At 54.9% G+C, this 13,795-nt stretch overlaps 1 protein-coding gene across 1 annotated transcript; it reads left to right on the plus strand.

Moving 5' to 3' along the window:
- On the plus strand, positions 1–8,694 carry MON1A (MON1 vesicular trafficking associated A). The gene is made up of 6 exons (XM_037049681.1): positions 1–268; positions 4,158–4,297; positions 5,584–6,069; positions 6,664–7,429; positions 8,166–8,313; positions 8,413–8,694. The coding sequence occupies exons 2-6, from the start codon at positions 4,171–4,173 to the stop codon at positions 8,551–8,553; spliced, it is 1,668 nt and encodes a 555-aa protein (XP_036905576.1). The 5' UTR covers positions 1–268; positions 4,158–4,170; the 3' UTR covers positions 8,554–8,694.
- Positions 8,695–13,795: the final 5,101 nt, after the last annotated feature.

Consider the following 13,795-nt stretch of genomic DNA (forward strand, 5'->3'; position numbering starts at 1 on the left):
ACCGGGCCAGGCGGCTGGAACCGGGCCTCTGCCGGGAGAGGCGGGCTAGGGCGGTCTTCCTGGGCCAGCGGCCGGACAAGGGGCGGTGGGAAGGGGAGGTGGTCCTCCCCTTCCCATGAAGTGGCCATGTCTGTGTCAGCAGGGTGTCGTGGCCCCGCGAACCTGCGCCTTCAGTCCGGGCCCGGCCAGACACCTGTACCCTCCTGGGGGTCTGGCAGAGGGCAGTGACCTGCAATCTCTGTGCGTCCTGGATCCCCGGGAGAAACAGGTGAGTCCCTCTGCCAACCCACGTGGTCTGGGGGCGCCGAGACTGGAGAGCTGTCATCCTTGGAGGGAGGGGCTTGAAGACGGGAGGGCTGGGGGTGTCCTGCCGTTTAGGCTGCCATTTGCGGTAGGAGGACTTGTTCTTTCTGGGGTCCCTTAGCTGGTTGTCCCCCAGCTGGGGAATACAAAAGGCGAGGCCTCGAACCCATCCTTTGGCTGGGAGGGCAAAGTCCTGTAGGGGGCAGTGGCCAAGGAGAACCCGCCCGTCAATGCACACATTCCGCTAACAGAGTCCTCCAGAAGATCGGTAGAGGTGACTCCGGGCAGCTCCTGAAAGTGCCTTGGAGCTTGGTGCTTTGTTTACAAGCGTGCTCTGGCTCAGATAACTGGGCTGCCCTGTGAACTGGGGGAACCACCTTTTCTGGGTTCTAGGGGAAGGCGACCAGCCTTTGTCAGAGAGGGGAGTGGCTACCAGTGGTGACTAGGATCAGGCCATGCCCTCAGCATGGAGTAGGCATCCTGCTGAAGCACCTACAGCACAGCCTCACCTGGCTCTGTCTGCACCCAGCCTTAGGTCCTGGCACGGTCCTCCTGGGAAGCCACTCCTCAGAGTCAAGGCTACAGGGAGCACTATCTAAGCAGGAAAAGGGAATCAGTAGGGAGGGGCTTTTGCAAGGTCCTCCCCGCTTCAGGGCAGGCACACTAGAAGGGCTGATTGAGTCAACCTTCTTGGTGGCACTGCTGCTGTCACTGCAGAGCACTTTTAGGCAAAGTAGCAAGCCATGGGGGCTTCTAGAGAAGCTGCCAGAGGAGGCGCCTCAAGGGAGCATCTGGGACTTGTTCCAAGAGACCTCTCTTGCTTAACTGCTTCAGGCTGAGCCTCCCAGGAGCCTCAGCTACACAGGTTATATGGCTCCAGTGGGGTTGGGGTGGGTTTTGTTGTTAGTCACTTAGCTCCCTGCCTAGTTTCCAGGATAAGTGTCCGGAGAACTGTTTGCTTCATTGGGGCTTCTTGCTGGATTGACCTTGGAGATGCTGAGATGTTGCATGATCTCAGGTGGCAGGCCTCTACTAGCCCCGGCCAGCTGAACCTGCCCCCACTGTGTGTGGGTACCACCCAGCCAGGCTTGATTCAGTCACCTGAAGCCCAGAAGGGATCAGTGGGTAGTGGGCCCTTGGGACACCGGGCTAGCTGCTGTCGACCTTGCTTGGATCTTTGAGCCAGAGGTGCAAGGCTACAGAGCAGGAACATGTGGCAGACCAAAGAGTTCAACTTGGGAGAGACTTTCAGGAGGAGCAGAGGAGTAATGGTCCGTTTTTGCAAATCCGGGGCCCATGAGTGGCCAGCTAGCCTGGAGGAACTCCCAACCCCAGTCCCAGAGACAGCTCTTTGGCCCAATATCGAGGTGGGGCACTTCAGGCCAGAGCCCAACTGGCTTCACAAGGTCAGAAGCACATTTTCCCAGGCCAGTTCACTCTGGGCCTGATTTTGAGAGTGAGCACACTCTCAAAGGACTGATGTACATGGCAGAGAGCAGCGGATGGGTCCATGTGTAAGTACAACCACACATGGTCTGAATGCTAAGAAAAATCATGCTGCGTGAATGGCAGGAGCTGAGTCTACAGTGCCTGTTCTGCACCAAGGCAATCAGATTACACAGATTATTTCATTTCCTCCTCCACAATCTAATGAATCTGTACCATCAGTGTCTCCATTTTACAGATGAGAAAACTGAGATAAATAAAACCAAACCAGGTTGGCTGTGGCTATTGTGGCTCAGTGGATTGAGTGCCGGCCTGTGAACCAAAGGGTTGCTGCAATTAATTTTAGAGAGAGGGGAAAGCAGGGAGAAAGGGAGGGAGAGAAACACAGATCTCTTCCCTCTCACACGTGCTCATCCAGGGACCTGGCCGGCAACCCAGGCTTGTGCCCTGACTGGGAATTAGCAGGTGACCTTTCAGTTCGCAGGATGACACCCAACCCACTGAGCCACACCAGTCACGGCAGATTCTTGATTTGGACATTATCCTCTTAGCATCAGTAATCCATTCCACAAAAATTGAACAGTCCGTCTGGAACTACTAACTTAGTGTCTGTTTCCTGTTATCTTAAATGGGAAAAAATTATAATGCTTCCCTCATCAACCCAGATCCTCAATTTTCTAAAATGTCACTAAAACACAGGGGAAATACATACCTGATATATGCCCGATAAATTACAGTGTTGGGATATAAATTGCTTAAAACGTTTCCACCTGATCCAGGCAGCATTTATTGCTTTGATCCAGTTTCACAGCCTCTTCCAGCACCTGCAGCAGACATGGTGCAAGTAAGCCCCCTTTGCTGATCTCCCATCTGGCCTGTTTGGAATGTAATCTGAGGTTTTAAATACACATACTTCGTTAAAAATGCAGACCAAGCCCTGGTGTGGCTCAGTGGACTGAGTACCAGCCTGCGAACCGGAAGATTGCTGGTTTGATGTCTGGTCAGGTCACGTGCCTGGGTTGCAGGCCGGGTCCCCAGTTGGGGGTGTGCAAGAGGCAACCAGTTGATGTTTCTCTCCCTCTCTTTCTCCCTCCCTCCCCGCTCTCTAAAAATAAGTAAATGAAATCTTAAAAAATACAGATCAAATTTTGATGCTGTAAATACACATTTTTCTGTATAAACAGAAGCTGAATCAATACCTGTTTATTGTATTATTCATCTATTGCTGTGTAACAAATTATCCCAAAACTCAGCAGTTTAAAACAACAATAACTATGTATCCTCTACTTCAATTCCTGTTGGTCAGGAGCTCGGGAGCAGCTTGGCTGGATGGTTGGGGCTCAGGGTCTCGTGAGGCTGCAGTCATCGGCAGGCGTGACTGGGCCGAGACAGTCTGCTTCCCAGATCACTCACTCACATGATTGGTGCTGGCTGTTTTTAGGTTCACAGTTTCTGGCCATGAGTTTCTTTCTGTAGGGCTGCTCGTGTCCTCACAACATGGCTGATGTTGGCACCCAGAGAGAGTGAGCCAAGCGGGCGAGGCAGAAGCCACTGTGTCTTTTACAACCCAGCCTCAGAAGTCACGTGTCACTTTCACATTATCCTACCGGTTACTCAGATCCGCCCTGCGCAGTGAGAGGAGAGTGCATAAAGGCACGCATGCCAGGAGTGGAGGCTCACTGGCAACCGAATAAAAAGCTGGCTACCAAGGTTGGGCATTAAAAACCAAGAGGTGTCAGGTGGGAAAGTGTTAAGTAGAGAGACATTTGGTGGGGCGTGCCTGTATCCTGGAACACAGCCCACAGGGGTCGCTGGTGGTTTGGTATATGAGGTGTGGGGAAAGGAGAGGCACAAGGGATGATGCTGGGATTCCTCACTGTGCAACTGCAAAGGTGAAATTGTCTTTCACCGAGATGGAGAGAACACTGGGCGGGAAGGCTGCTCAATGGGGAGACCAGGGACTCCGTGTTGGACGCAGGACTTCTCTAAGACACCCATGCTGCCTTGGCAATCAATGAGTGTTAGTTGATGTTATCGGTTTGTAAAATAAAAAAGATTTACATTTTATGTACATTTTGTTAAAAGACTAGAAGGAAACAGACTAAAATGTGAACAGTGAAAGATTCTGCGTGGGAGAATGACTTTTTAAAAATACTTTTTGTGTACTTTCCAAGTTTTCTACAATGAATAGATAACATCAGTTCTTCCTTTTTATGATCAGGAAAAGAACAACATACTTCATTTTTGAGAGGGGAATTCTTGGAGCCCATTCCCCTGAGGTTTGAGCTAGCTGGGTCCGGGTGAGGGACACTCACTTTCCTGTATTTAACCACTGTTAATTATGCCTGTGTTCCCTGCCAAAAGCACCTTCCTTCTTCCCCTGGACGATGCCTTTGTTTGCCCTGCAGGAGAGCCCAAGGAATGGCTGCCAACATGCAGAGGAAGAGAAGCAGCGAATGCCCTGACGGCACGTTGGCTCCTTCCAATGGGCAGAGTGTGGAGAGAGCCGAGAGCCCCACACCAGGACTGGCCCAGGGAATGGAGCCAGGTATGGTCAGGGTGTGCCAAGCTGTGAGCTGGAGCAGCTTCCAGGACAGTCAGGGGGTTCCCAGCCACTCTTTCGCTCCCACTCACTCATGGATGTGTGTTCAGCTACTCACAGGGTGTTTGTCGGGTGCTAGGGTACCACAGGTAGCCAAGCCCAGCCTGCTTCCAGCTTCCTGGCCCTTCACACTGGCCCGCTCGCCCTGAGCTGTCTGGCTGCCAGCGTGGGCCCTCCTCCTAGTCCCTGTGTGTACAGTGCACCTGCCTGGCTCCTCCCCACTCAGCTGTTAGCATAAGGGTCACCTCCTCACAAGTGAGGCCTGCTCTGACCAAGCTCTTTACAGAACAGTGGTTATTTTGTCATTTTGTTTTATTTTTTTAATGTCTGTATGGCGCATCTCGCACAACCACAGACCAAGGGCTCTTTGAGTACACAGCAGTTGTACCCGTGTATCCATGATGCCTGGTTCAGTGCCCAACTCCTAACAGAGACCCAAATAAACCTGTTGAACTGTTCTGTCAAAGAGTGAGTCGGAAGAGAAAGATGGACATGGTCCCTGGGGAGAGTCACAGGCTGATGGGGCCCACTCGTTGGAGCGGGTCAGGAGCTGTGGGCGAGCAGCCGAGGCGCCTTCTTCCAGGGAGAGACTCACCGAGCACAGGAGCTATTCTAGGCATGGGTGAGGTGCTGGGCACACAGCAGTGGACAGCCAGCTTCCTGTCCTTGGCGGGGGGTGGGGGTGGGAACCCCATCGTAATCAGGAAGAAGGACAATAACTGATGAGTTAGTTATTTGAGGAGGAATTCAAAGGGCAGATATGATAGAGTGCCTGGGGCTGGTGGTCAGGTGAGGAGACAACTAACATCTCTGCTGAGAGTTGACAAAGAACGAGCCATGCGAGGAGGTGGTAGTGCCCTCCAGGCAGAGGGGACAGCAGATGCAGAGGTCCTGGGGTAGGTAAGCGGTGGTGCGAGTGTCCACAGGGCAGATGGACAGAGGCCAGTGTGACTGGGATGAACAAGGGCTATGAGCTGAGAGTGGGAGAGGTGGGCAGGTACCAGCCGCCCCCATAGCCATCGGGGGCTGGGGCCTTATTCCTCGCGTGAAAAGGAGAAGCATGGTGGCCTGTAAGTTTCAGGGAGGCGTGACTTGTCACAGACAGTAGCAGAGGGAAGAGTAATTTACCTCATCGGGACAGGCAGTCAAGTTAGAGCGTGGATGAGAAACCTTGCTGGCAAGGTGGCCTGCCAGCGGCTGCTGCTCTAAGCGTCAGTGCTTTTGGCTGGCAGGTGCAGGGCAGGAGGGCGCCATGTTCGTCCATGCTCGTTCCTACGAGGACCTGACTGAATCGGAGGATGGGGCAGCTCCTGGGGAGAGTCCCAAGGAAGGTGCCGGGGGTCCGCCACCGCTGCCAGCAGACATGCGTCAGATCAGCCAGGACTTCAGTGAGCTGAGCACCCAGCTGACGGGTGTGGCCCGAGACCTCCAGGAGGAGATGCTGCCAGGAAGCTCTGAGGACTGGGCAGAGCCCCCCAGGGCAGCCGGGAGACCAGCCGCAGAGCCCCCCACGGAGGGCACAGATGAGGGGGCTGAGGAGGAGGCTGCTGAGGCCTGGCGACTGCACCAGAAGCATGTCTTTGTGCTGAGCGAGGCGGGGAAGCCCGTGTACTCCCGCTATGGGTCAGAGGAGGCACTTTCCAGCACCATGGGTGTCATGGTGGCGCTGGTGTCCTTCCTGGAAGCTGACAAGAACGCCATTCGTTCCATCCATGCAGGTGAGCCACCTGGAGGGGGGTTGGAAGGCTCCCCTGGCCAGGTTCCTTCAGAGCAGGTTTTGGACTCCCTGAGCCTAAGAGGGATGGGACGTGCTGTGTGGCGGATGGTGGCCCTTCACTCACTGGGCTCAGGTCCTCGTGTGAGCAGGGAATGACCATGCTGACTGCCTCACTGGGCTGCTGTAAGGGCCAAAGGTGGCTCCGATATGGGCTTTGCACTTGGAGAGGCTGAGAAGCCTGAGGGGTGGTGACTGAGGTCCTGAGCCCCACCCAGCTCTTGCCATTTGGCACAGGAATGTGTGTTTTTCTGAAGTGCTTCCTGAGTTTCTGCTGGTGCCAGTCCATGAAGCAAGTTTCAGGGACAGGCCCCCATCCCTCAGGGAAGAAGGGCTGTGAGCTGCTGGTTTTCTCATCATCCCGAAGCCCCTACTGTGTGCAGAGCTGTTGGGGGCGGGGCGGGCGGAGAGGATATGGAGGGCAATGAGCTGCCAGGAGGCGGGGCTCAGAGATACCTGGGTGAGGCCAATCTGGGAGGGCTTCCTGGAGAGGGGCTGAAGCTGACATCCCACCTCCACTCCCCCACCCCGCCCGCAGATGGCTACAAGGTAGTATTCGTACGTCGGAGCCCACTGGTGCTGGTGGCTGTGGCCCGCACGCGGCAGTCGGCGCAGGAACTGGCGCAGGAGCTGCTCTATATCTACTACCAGATCCTGAGCCTTCTTACAGGCGCGCAGCTGAGCCACATCTTCCAGCAGAAGCAGAACTATGACCTGCGGCGTCTGCTCTCGGGCTCCGAGCGCATCACTGACAACCTGTTACAGCTCATGGCGCGAGACCCCAGCTTCCTGATGGGGGCTGCACGCTGCCTGCCCCTGGCGGCTGCCGTGCGCGATGCTGTGAGTGTCAGCCTGCAGCAGGCGCGCGCACGCAGCCTTGTCTTTTCCATCCTGCTGGCGCGCAACCAGCTTGTGGCACTCGTGCGCCGCAAGGACCAGTTCCTGCACCCCATCGACCTGCACTTGCTCTTCAACCTCATAAGTTCTTCCTCGTCCTTCCGCGAAGGCGAGGCCTGGACGCCCGTGTGCCTGCCCAAATTCAACGCAGCTGGCTTCTTCCATGCGCACATCTCTTACCTGGAGCCAGACACCGACCTCTGCCTGCTGCTCATTTCCACCGACCGTGAGGACTTCTTCGCAGTGTCTGACTGCCGCCGCCGCTTTCAGGAGCGCCTGCGGAGGCGAGGAGCCCATGTGGCACTGCGGGAGGCACTGCGCACGCCCTACTACAGTGTTGCCCAAGTGGGCATCCCCGACCTGCGTCATTTCCTCTATAAGTCAAAGAGCTCTGGACTCTTCACCAGGTGAGGGAGGGCATGGGGTATGCTGCATGAGGGAGACAGAGGACTGGGGAGCGGGGCTGGTGGGGCCTGAGCCATGATGCAGTGCTGAAGCTGAGGACCCACCAGGACCCAGGGAAGACGACATGCTGGGTCTGTTTTACTCTGATACAACCACCCAGACTCCTTGCTCTCACCCTACTCTCTACGGGTATACGCCTCTCTATTCCTTACCCAGACAGCCTGGGTAAAGAAGCTGGGAGGACGCTGGAGCAGAAGTCTCTTGGGTCCCTTGCCCTGGAGCAAGTTTGCCTTAGGGGTCACTTTGGTCCAGCCCAGGACTCAGAACTCCTCCCCTTCCTCCTCCAACAGAAGGGCTGGGCCCAAATGTGGCAGCTTCTGCACTCTCTTTAGCCCTTTTGGGTCCAAAGGGTTCCCAGCTCAGCTTCCCTTCACTTCAGACCTTCACTCTGTCTGAGACACCTTCACTCTGTCTGAGACGCCTCCACTCAGATTGGCCTCTCCAGAGGAGGATCACCAAAGATGCCAGGAACTTGGGGGGCGGAGAACAGGCTTCCAATCTGGGTGGACCCAGCCCAGCCCAGCCCTGTCCTGTCCTGGGGGGTCTCCTGTGTGGGGAAACAATGCCCTGCCCTGGGGAAGCATTTGGAGAAGCCTCCTTGGTTCGGATTAGGTGCTCCCAGATCTCCAGAAAAGGTGAGGAAAGTCATGCCTTTGCAAACTCACTCCCCGTCTCCAGCCCTGAGATTGAGGCCCCGTACACCAGTGAGGAGGAGCAGGAGCGGCTCCTGGGCCTCTACCAGTACCTGCACAGCCGTGCCCACAACGCCTCCCGCCCACTCAAGACCATCTACTACACAGGCCCCAACGAGAACCTCCTGGCCTGGGTAAGGCAGCCTTGGGATGAGCTGAGCTCCGTCGGGGTTCCAGGCAGGGCTCACAAGGGGTGTCTAACCTAGATGATCACCCTGTGCCCCCTCCCTCAGGTCACAGGTGCCTTTGAGCTCTACATGTGCTACAGCCCCCTGGGGACCAAGGCGTCAGCCGTCAGTGCCATCCATAAGCTGATGCGCTGGATCCGCAAGGAAGAAGACCGCCTCTTCATCCTGACGCCACTCACGTATTGATGGCAATGTGCGTGGGCTCAGCCCTCCTGAGCCCGCTGGGCTGTGCAAGCCATGGGTGCCTCCAGGAAGAGCTGGCCTCTCTTGCCCAAGCAGCAGGCAGGGACTGTGGTGCGTGCATTAAAGTGCTTTGGGGTAAACACTCGTCAGGCCTTGTCACTGGCTCCTTTGCTTACCCACTCTCACGCGCAGACACGGGATCCTCCTCCCCAGTCCCTGACATGCTTCCCCATGCACAGGGGCACATGCACACGTAAGCCCGCCTCCTCCCTCCCTCAAATAGCATCAAACTGCATCAGCTCAGAGGTGGACCCTGGGGTTGAGCTGTTTCCATTTAGGTGAAGTCCTGCCACATGTAAAGGTTTGCACCCTGCTGGCTGTGCCCCTATAGCCCCATTCCCATACTCAGTCCGAGGTCCTGGTCCCTCCCTTCTCACTCCTAGGTGGGGCCTGCATCCATGTACCCCAAAGGACCATGCAACCACCCTGGAAGCCCTGGCTGTGGCTCTGCTCATTGATTGCTGGGCAGGGACAGAGCTAAGTAAGACGGGGACTGTCAGCTGGGGAGAGTCTGAGCCCTGGTACAACTGGGAGCCCCAGGAGGCTCAGCAATGATGTCCCAGCCTCAATCACTCTGTCCTGAGACCCTCTTTGGGCCGATCTCAAAGCATAGTGCAGAAAGCCTGTACCTTGCTGCTAGGGGGGATCTCCCGATTCCGCTGCAACTTAACCATCTCGTTAGTGGGGAGAGCGAGGGACCCAGGTCTTTATCAGAGAACAGCATCCACTGACTGGGCTTCGGACTGTGGAACAAGTCACGCTCGTGCTGTCTCCAAGAGCTAGGCGAGAAGGCTGTGCCACTAAGACTAACCCATGTTCCAGAACACGCCTGTGTGGGTGGCCCGGGACAAGTATGCCCTGGAATGGTTCCACGTACTGTCCCAGGAAATGGCAGCAGAGCCCCTGCCCTTGGCCCTACCCTGGCCATACTTGAATGGGTGTGTGCCGTGGTCCAGCCGCAGCAGGGTCCAGGGGTCCCTCGAGGTGAGGATAGGCATCGGCGCTGGGTAACAGGCAACTACACAGCTCAAAGGCAGGTGAAGCACTGTTCCGTTTATTGCAAGTACAAGCAGGTTTTTATATTTTCATTTCTGGTAGTGATTAACATTTACAGGTGCATAGCATGATCAGTTAAGCAGAAAAAATCAATACAAAGGTAACCAGGAAAAGTACGAAAGTTCCCATAGTGTCAGTTATGTTAAACAAAAGTTATTTTGACCAGGAGAACCATTAATCAGACAATTTGAAATAGCTCTATGTACACAGTTTGAATGTCTTACTGTTTATTAAAGTTCTCAGAGTTTGTCACGGACAACAGGTACGCTAGACCGAGCAGAGGTTAGGAAATTCATTATAAGCCTTTGTAATGTCTAACTTAGCTATCTATCTTTCTGTCTAAAATATTTCTCTGTGTACTATAAACTCTATTTCTCTAGTAACTGTTTTCTACATGCTTAATAGCTAACTAGCTTTTCCTATTTCTTTGCCTGTCTAATTCTAATAGATATATATCCCTATTCGAGGTAAAGGAGGGGCTGTGATTCCAACAACTTTAGACATTCAGGGGCTATTTCATTAGAGGGGATTTGCCTCGGGACTTACTTAAGGGGGCTGCCTTGGGTATTCCAGGCCCCCTACTAGCTGATATCATCTTATCCTACAATTGCTTAATCAGGTCAGGGAAGGAGGGGTTATTCTGGGGAAAGGCCAAGGTGATATTGTTCTCAGCCTGACTTAGTTGCTGTTCAGTTCTGAGAATGGTCAGCATTTCTAGGAGATTCTAAATTATCAGACAGGTAAAGGTTAGAACACCAAGAGACAGCAAGATTAAGATCAACACCACATATCCATTCGTGCCACGTCCGCCAGGCCGGAACACGCTTCTTTGAAGTCGTCCTCCCCACGCTCGGACTTTGTCAGGCAGCATGATTGGAGCTGGGACTGGACGTGGCAGGTGTGGCAGCAGGTCCTCTGCCTAGACCCCCAAAGCTTCCCCGGGCAGCCAGAGGCTTGGTGGGTGCCGCTCACCCTGCACGTATACCCTGGGCTTCTTTTCTGCCTGTTTCCTGCTTCTGTTCTTCCCCTTGATCCTGGCCAAGGCTCCAAGCCACTGCCTCTGGGGCCAGGGTGCTGCCAGGCCAGCTGTCGCTGACTCCTATTGGTGTTCTGGCCGGTGGTCAGTGCCAAGGTGCCCCCATTGGCCATCCTGATCCCTGTAGGGCTCTCAGCTTCCCTACAATTCAGCGTATGTTCTGGGCGGGTGTGAGAAGGGGCGGTCACAATTAGTTGGGTGTGTATGTCTGGGAGGGTAGGCACCTGGGAGTGTAGGGCTAATCTGGATCAAGGAAGGGGCCACAGACAGACAGGGAGGATGTTCCTAGTGGAGGAGCCAGTATCGCCATGGGAAGGACCTGGGAAAGAATCTGGTGTGACTGGTTTACGGCAAAGTAGGAGGAATCTTCAAGGCCTTGGGTTCTCAGACTCCCGGTAAGTCTGGCAGTGGGAGCCACTGAATGTGTTCAAGTTGCAGTCATGGGATTCTTCTCCTGTGCATAGAGGTCCCTGCTGGCGCTAGGATGTCTCTCTGGGTTGGAGAAAGAGGCTGGCACTGGTTCCCTGGCATATCTTTCAGAGGGGAGTGAGAGCCCAAAGAAGGCAAGGTGGCTAGCACTCCTTCAAGGTGACAGATGAGGCACAGTTGGGCAGGTCGTAAGCCACGTATGGACCAGGCTTTGTGCGTTCACCTTGGTGGAGACTTGTACTGGGCATTGCAAGGCTCCTTTAGCTGACTTCCCCCACAGGGCTTGCCTGCCTCTCCTTCCTCAGAGCAAGCAGAAGGGGTGGGGGCACAGAGGGACAAAGTGGGGGACCCTCCTGTGGACCCCTCCTCCAACACCACAGGCTGCCTGTGAGAAAACACGGACCTGGGGGCAGCCAAAAGCTTGGCCACATGGTGGCAGCAGAGAACTAATTGTTAATTGCTGCACCCCACCCCGCAAAGGGGAGGACAGGGTGATTAAGGAGGGCTCCCCAGTGTCCTGGGGCAGGACACAGGTCATGGAAATCCACCGTCTCTGCTGCAGGTGGAGAATGTTTCCTTTCGGTCTTGCCCTCATGACTATCTTTAGACATGTTGACCGTGGAGCACAGGAACTGTGCCATGATTTTCCACACTTGTTTATTCATTTCCGGGCCAATTCTGGTCAGAGAAGGGAGTGCCTTTTACATTACCTCGGGCATTGTACCCTCCCAGCATGTCACCAGGTGCCCAGCCTGGAGGAGAAGGGGAATCTGGCACTGGGAAGGGGGGCGGGCGTGAGTCAGGTATCCAGAATGCACTATACTGAGGTGGAATGCAGCACGGGGTCTGTGAGCCACCCCGAAATGGACCTGACATTGCCTGCATTAGGAAGGCTTCCTGGAGAAGGTGCCACCTAAGCTGCAAGAAGGGGAAAGGGTGCTCCTGGAGGAGGTAGAAGGAGTATGGGCTGGGTGGGGAGTGGAGGAGATAGAGCTCCTGGGGCCAGGACGAATCCTGTTGGGCTGTGGCCTCCTCTCGCTCCTGCTCCCCTTATTCTTCAAAGTCTAGGGACCCACGGTTTGCAAGTCCTCAGGCCAAGGCCAGCCTGTGAAGCTTCCCCTCCCTCCAGGACCATTTGGCTGAGGGGTCGTCAGGTTGAGAATGTCCCCCAGAGCCCCTCTTCAGTGTTGGGGGGGACCAGGGTTGATGCCTGGAGAGAATTTTATGAGTTTATTTGAGCCAAACTGATGACAATTGCTGGGCAGCAGAATTTCAATGGACTGAAAAAATATTCTAGTAAATGGCAGTTTTTCAGCTTGTTTTGTACACTTTGAATCAAATGAGAAGTTGGGGAGGGTTACATGATCTTTACTGGTGGTAAATTAAGGAGAAAGCAACAGTAGGGAGAACCTCTGGGATTAATTAAATAGTAAAACTGAGAGATAAACTTTTTTTAAATTAATTTATTTTTAGAGGGAGGGGAAGGGTGAGAGAGAGAGGGAGAGAAATATCGATATGTGGTTGCCTCTTGCACGTCCCCAACCTGGGACCTGGCCCACAACCCAGACATGTGCCCTGACTGGGAATTGAAATGGCAACCGTTTGGTTTGCAGGCTGGCACTCAATCCACCGAGCTACACCAGCCAGGGCTGACACAAACTTCTTTCACATCGGTGGGTACAGGATAACTAACATGTACAGCACACAGAGGTGGTATTTGGGGAACAAAATCATGATGAGGGGCTCTGTGGTCTCGGGCTCGGTGCTGTGGGTACACCCACAGGAATCTTTGATATGTGAAGACAACAAGCAGGATCGGTTGAGATTAGCCTTTGTCAGGGAAGCTGCAGGCCTCGGCTGTGACTACCCACCATGACCCACTGCTAGTCAGGGGTTTTTATATTCAGACCAAACTCGGCCTCTGCGTCTGTAGGCCCCACCCTGCTGGCCTCCCTGAGCTTGTCAGGTTTAGTATGAGGTTCCTCCTTCACCCACACCAGTTACTGAGGGGAAGCTGTGGAGGCCCAGGTGAGAGATGGCGAGAGCAGGTGTGGGTTGCCTCCCCTCCCCCCAGCCCCACATCCCAGCCTGGAGAGAGAGCTCTGGGCCATCACCTCCTCAGAACTGCATCCTCATTTCAGAGAGGGAGAGACTCGAGGCCCAGCAAGGCTTACGGGGCAGGTTAGAAGTGCCCATGCTTCCCCCACATCAGGGAGTGCTGGAGCAGGGCCAGAAAGGAAGGCCAGCCTGGTGTTTCCCCTTCCTCTCCTGCAGCTTCTGCGTCCTGAGGCAGCGGTGGGGGGCCAGAACGTGGGCTGGGCCTTCATGTAAGGTGGGCTGGCCCCATCTTATGACCCCTCCCGTCCAAAGGTGGTCAAGGTGCAACACACCCTCCTCTGACACCATCCTGCAGCTGACAGGCCAGGGCAAGCCCATGGAAGGATGGTCCCTGCCCACAGAGGATGGTGGGGAGAAGGATCGCTCCCAGGGTCCCCTCACCTCTCCTCTCCAGTCTCATGCACATTTCCTGGTCTCTTCCCCACACAGTGGATTCCCCAGCCCCTGCCCAGGAACCAGCATTGAGGATTTTGCTGTAAAAAGGCACCGAGAGAAGAAATGAGCCAGGCCATCTTCGAACCCTCCCTGGCACTGGGGCGGCCCCGC

This window comes from Sturnira hondurensis, unplaced genomic scaffold (genome assembly GCF_014824575.4).
Source record: "Sturnira hondurensis isolate 20B ecotype Veracruz unplaced genomic scaffold, ASM1482457v3 Scaffold0006496, whole genome shotgun sequence".
NCBI classification, from domain to species: Eukaryota; Metazoa; Chordata; class Mammalia; order Chiroptera; family Phyllostomidae; genus Sturnira; species Sturnira hondurensis.

What these genes read in the sequence shown, in the direction of transcription:
- MON1A (XM_037049681.1), top strand. Translation starts at nt 4,171, where the DNA reads ATGGCTGCCAACATGCAGAGGAAGAGAAGCAGCGAATGCCCTGACGGC. An exon ending in GGCCCAGGGAATGGAGCCAG is followed by an intron (nt 4,298 to 5,583) that starts GTATGGTCAGGG and finishes TTTGGCTGGCAG; the next exon opens with GTGCAGGGCAGGAGGGCGCC. An exon ending in AGCTCTGGACTCTTCACCAG is followed by an intron (nt 7,430 to 8,165) that starts GTGAGGGAGGGC and finishes CCCCGTCTCCAG; the next exon opens with CCCTGAGATTGAGGCCCCGT.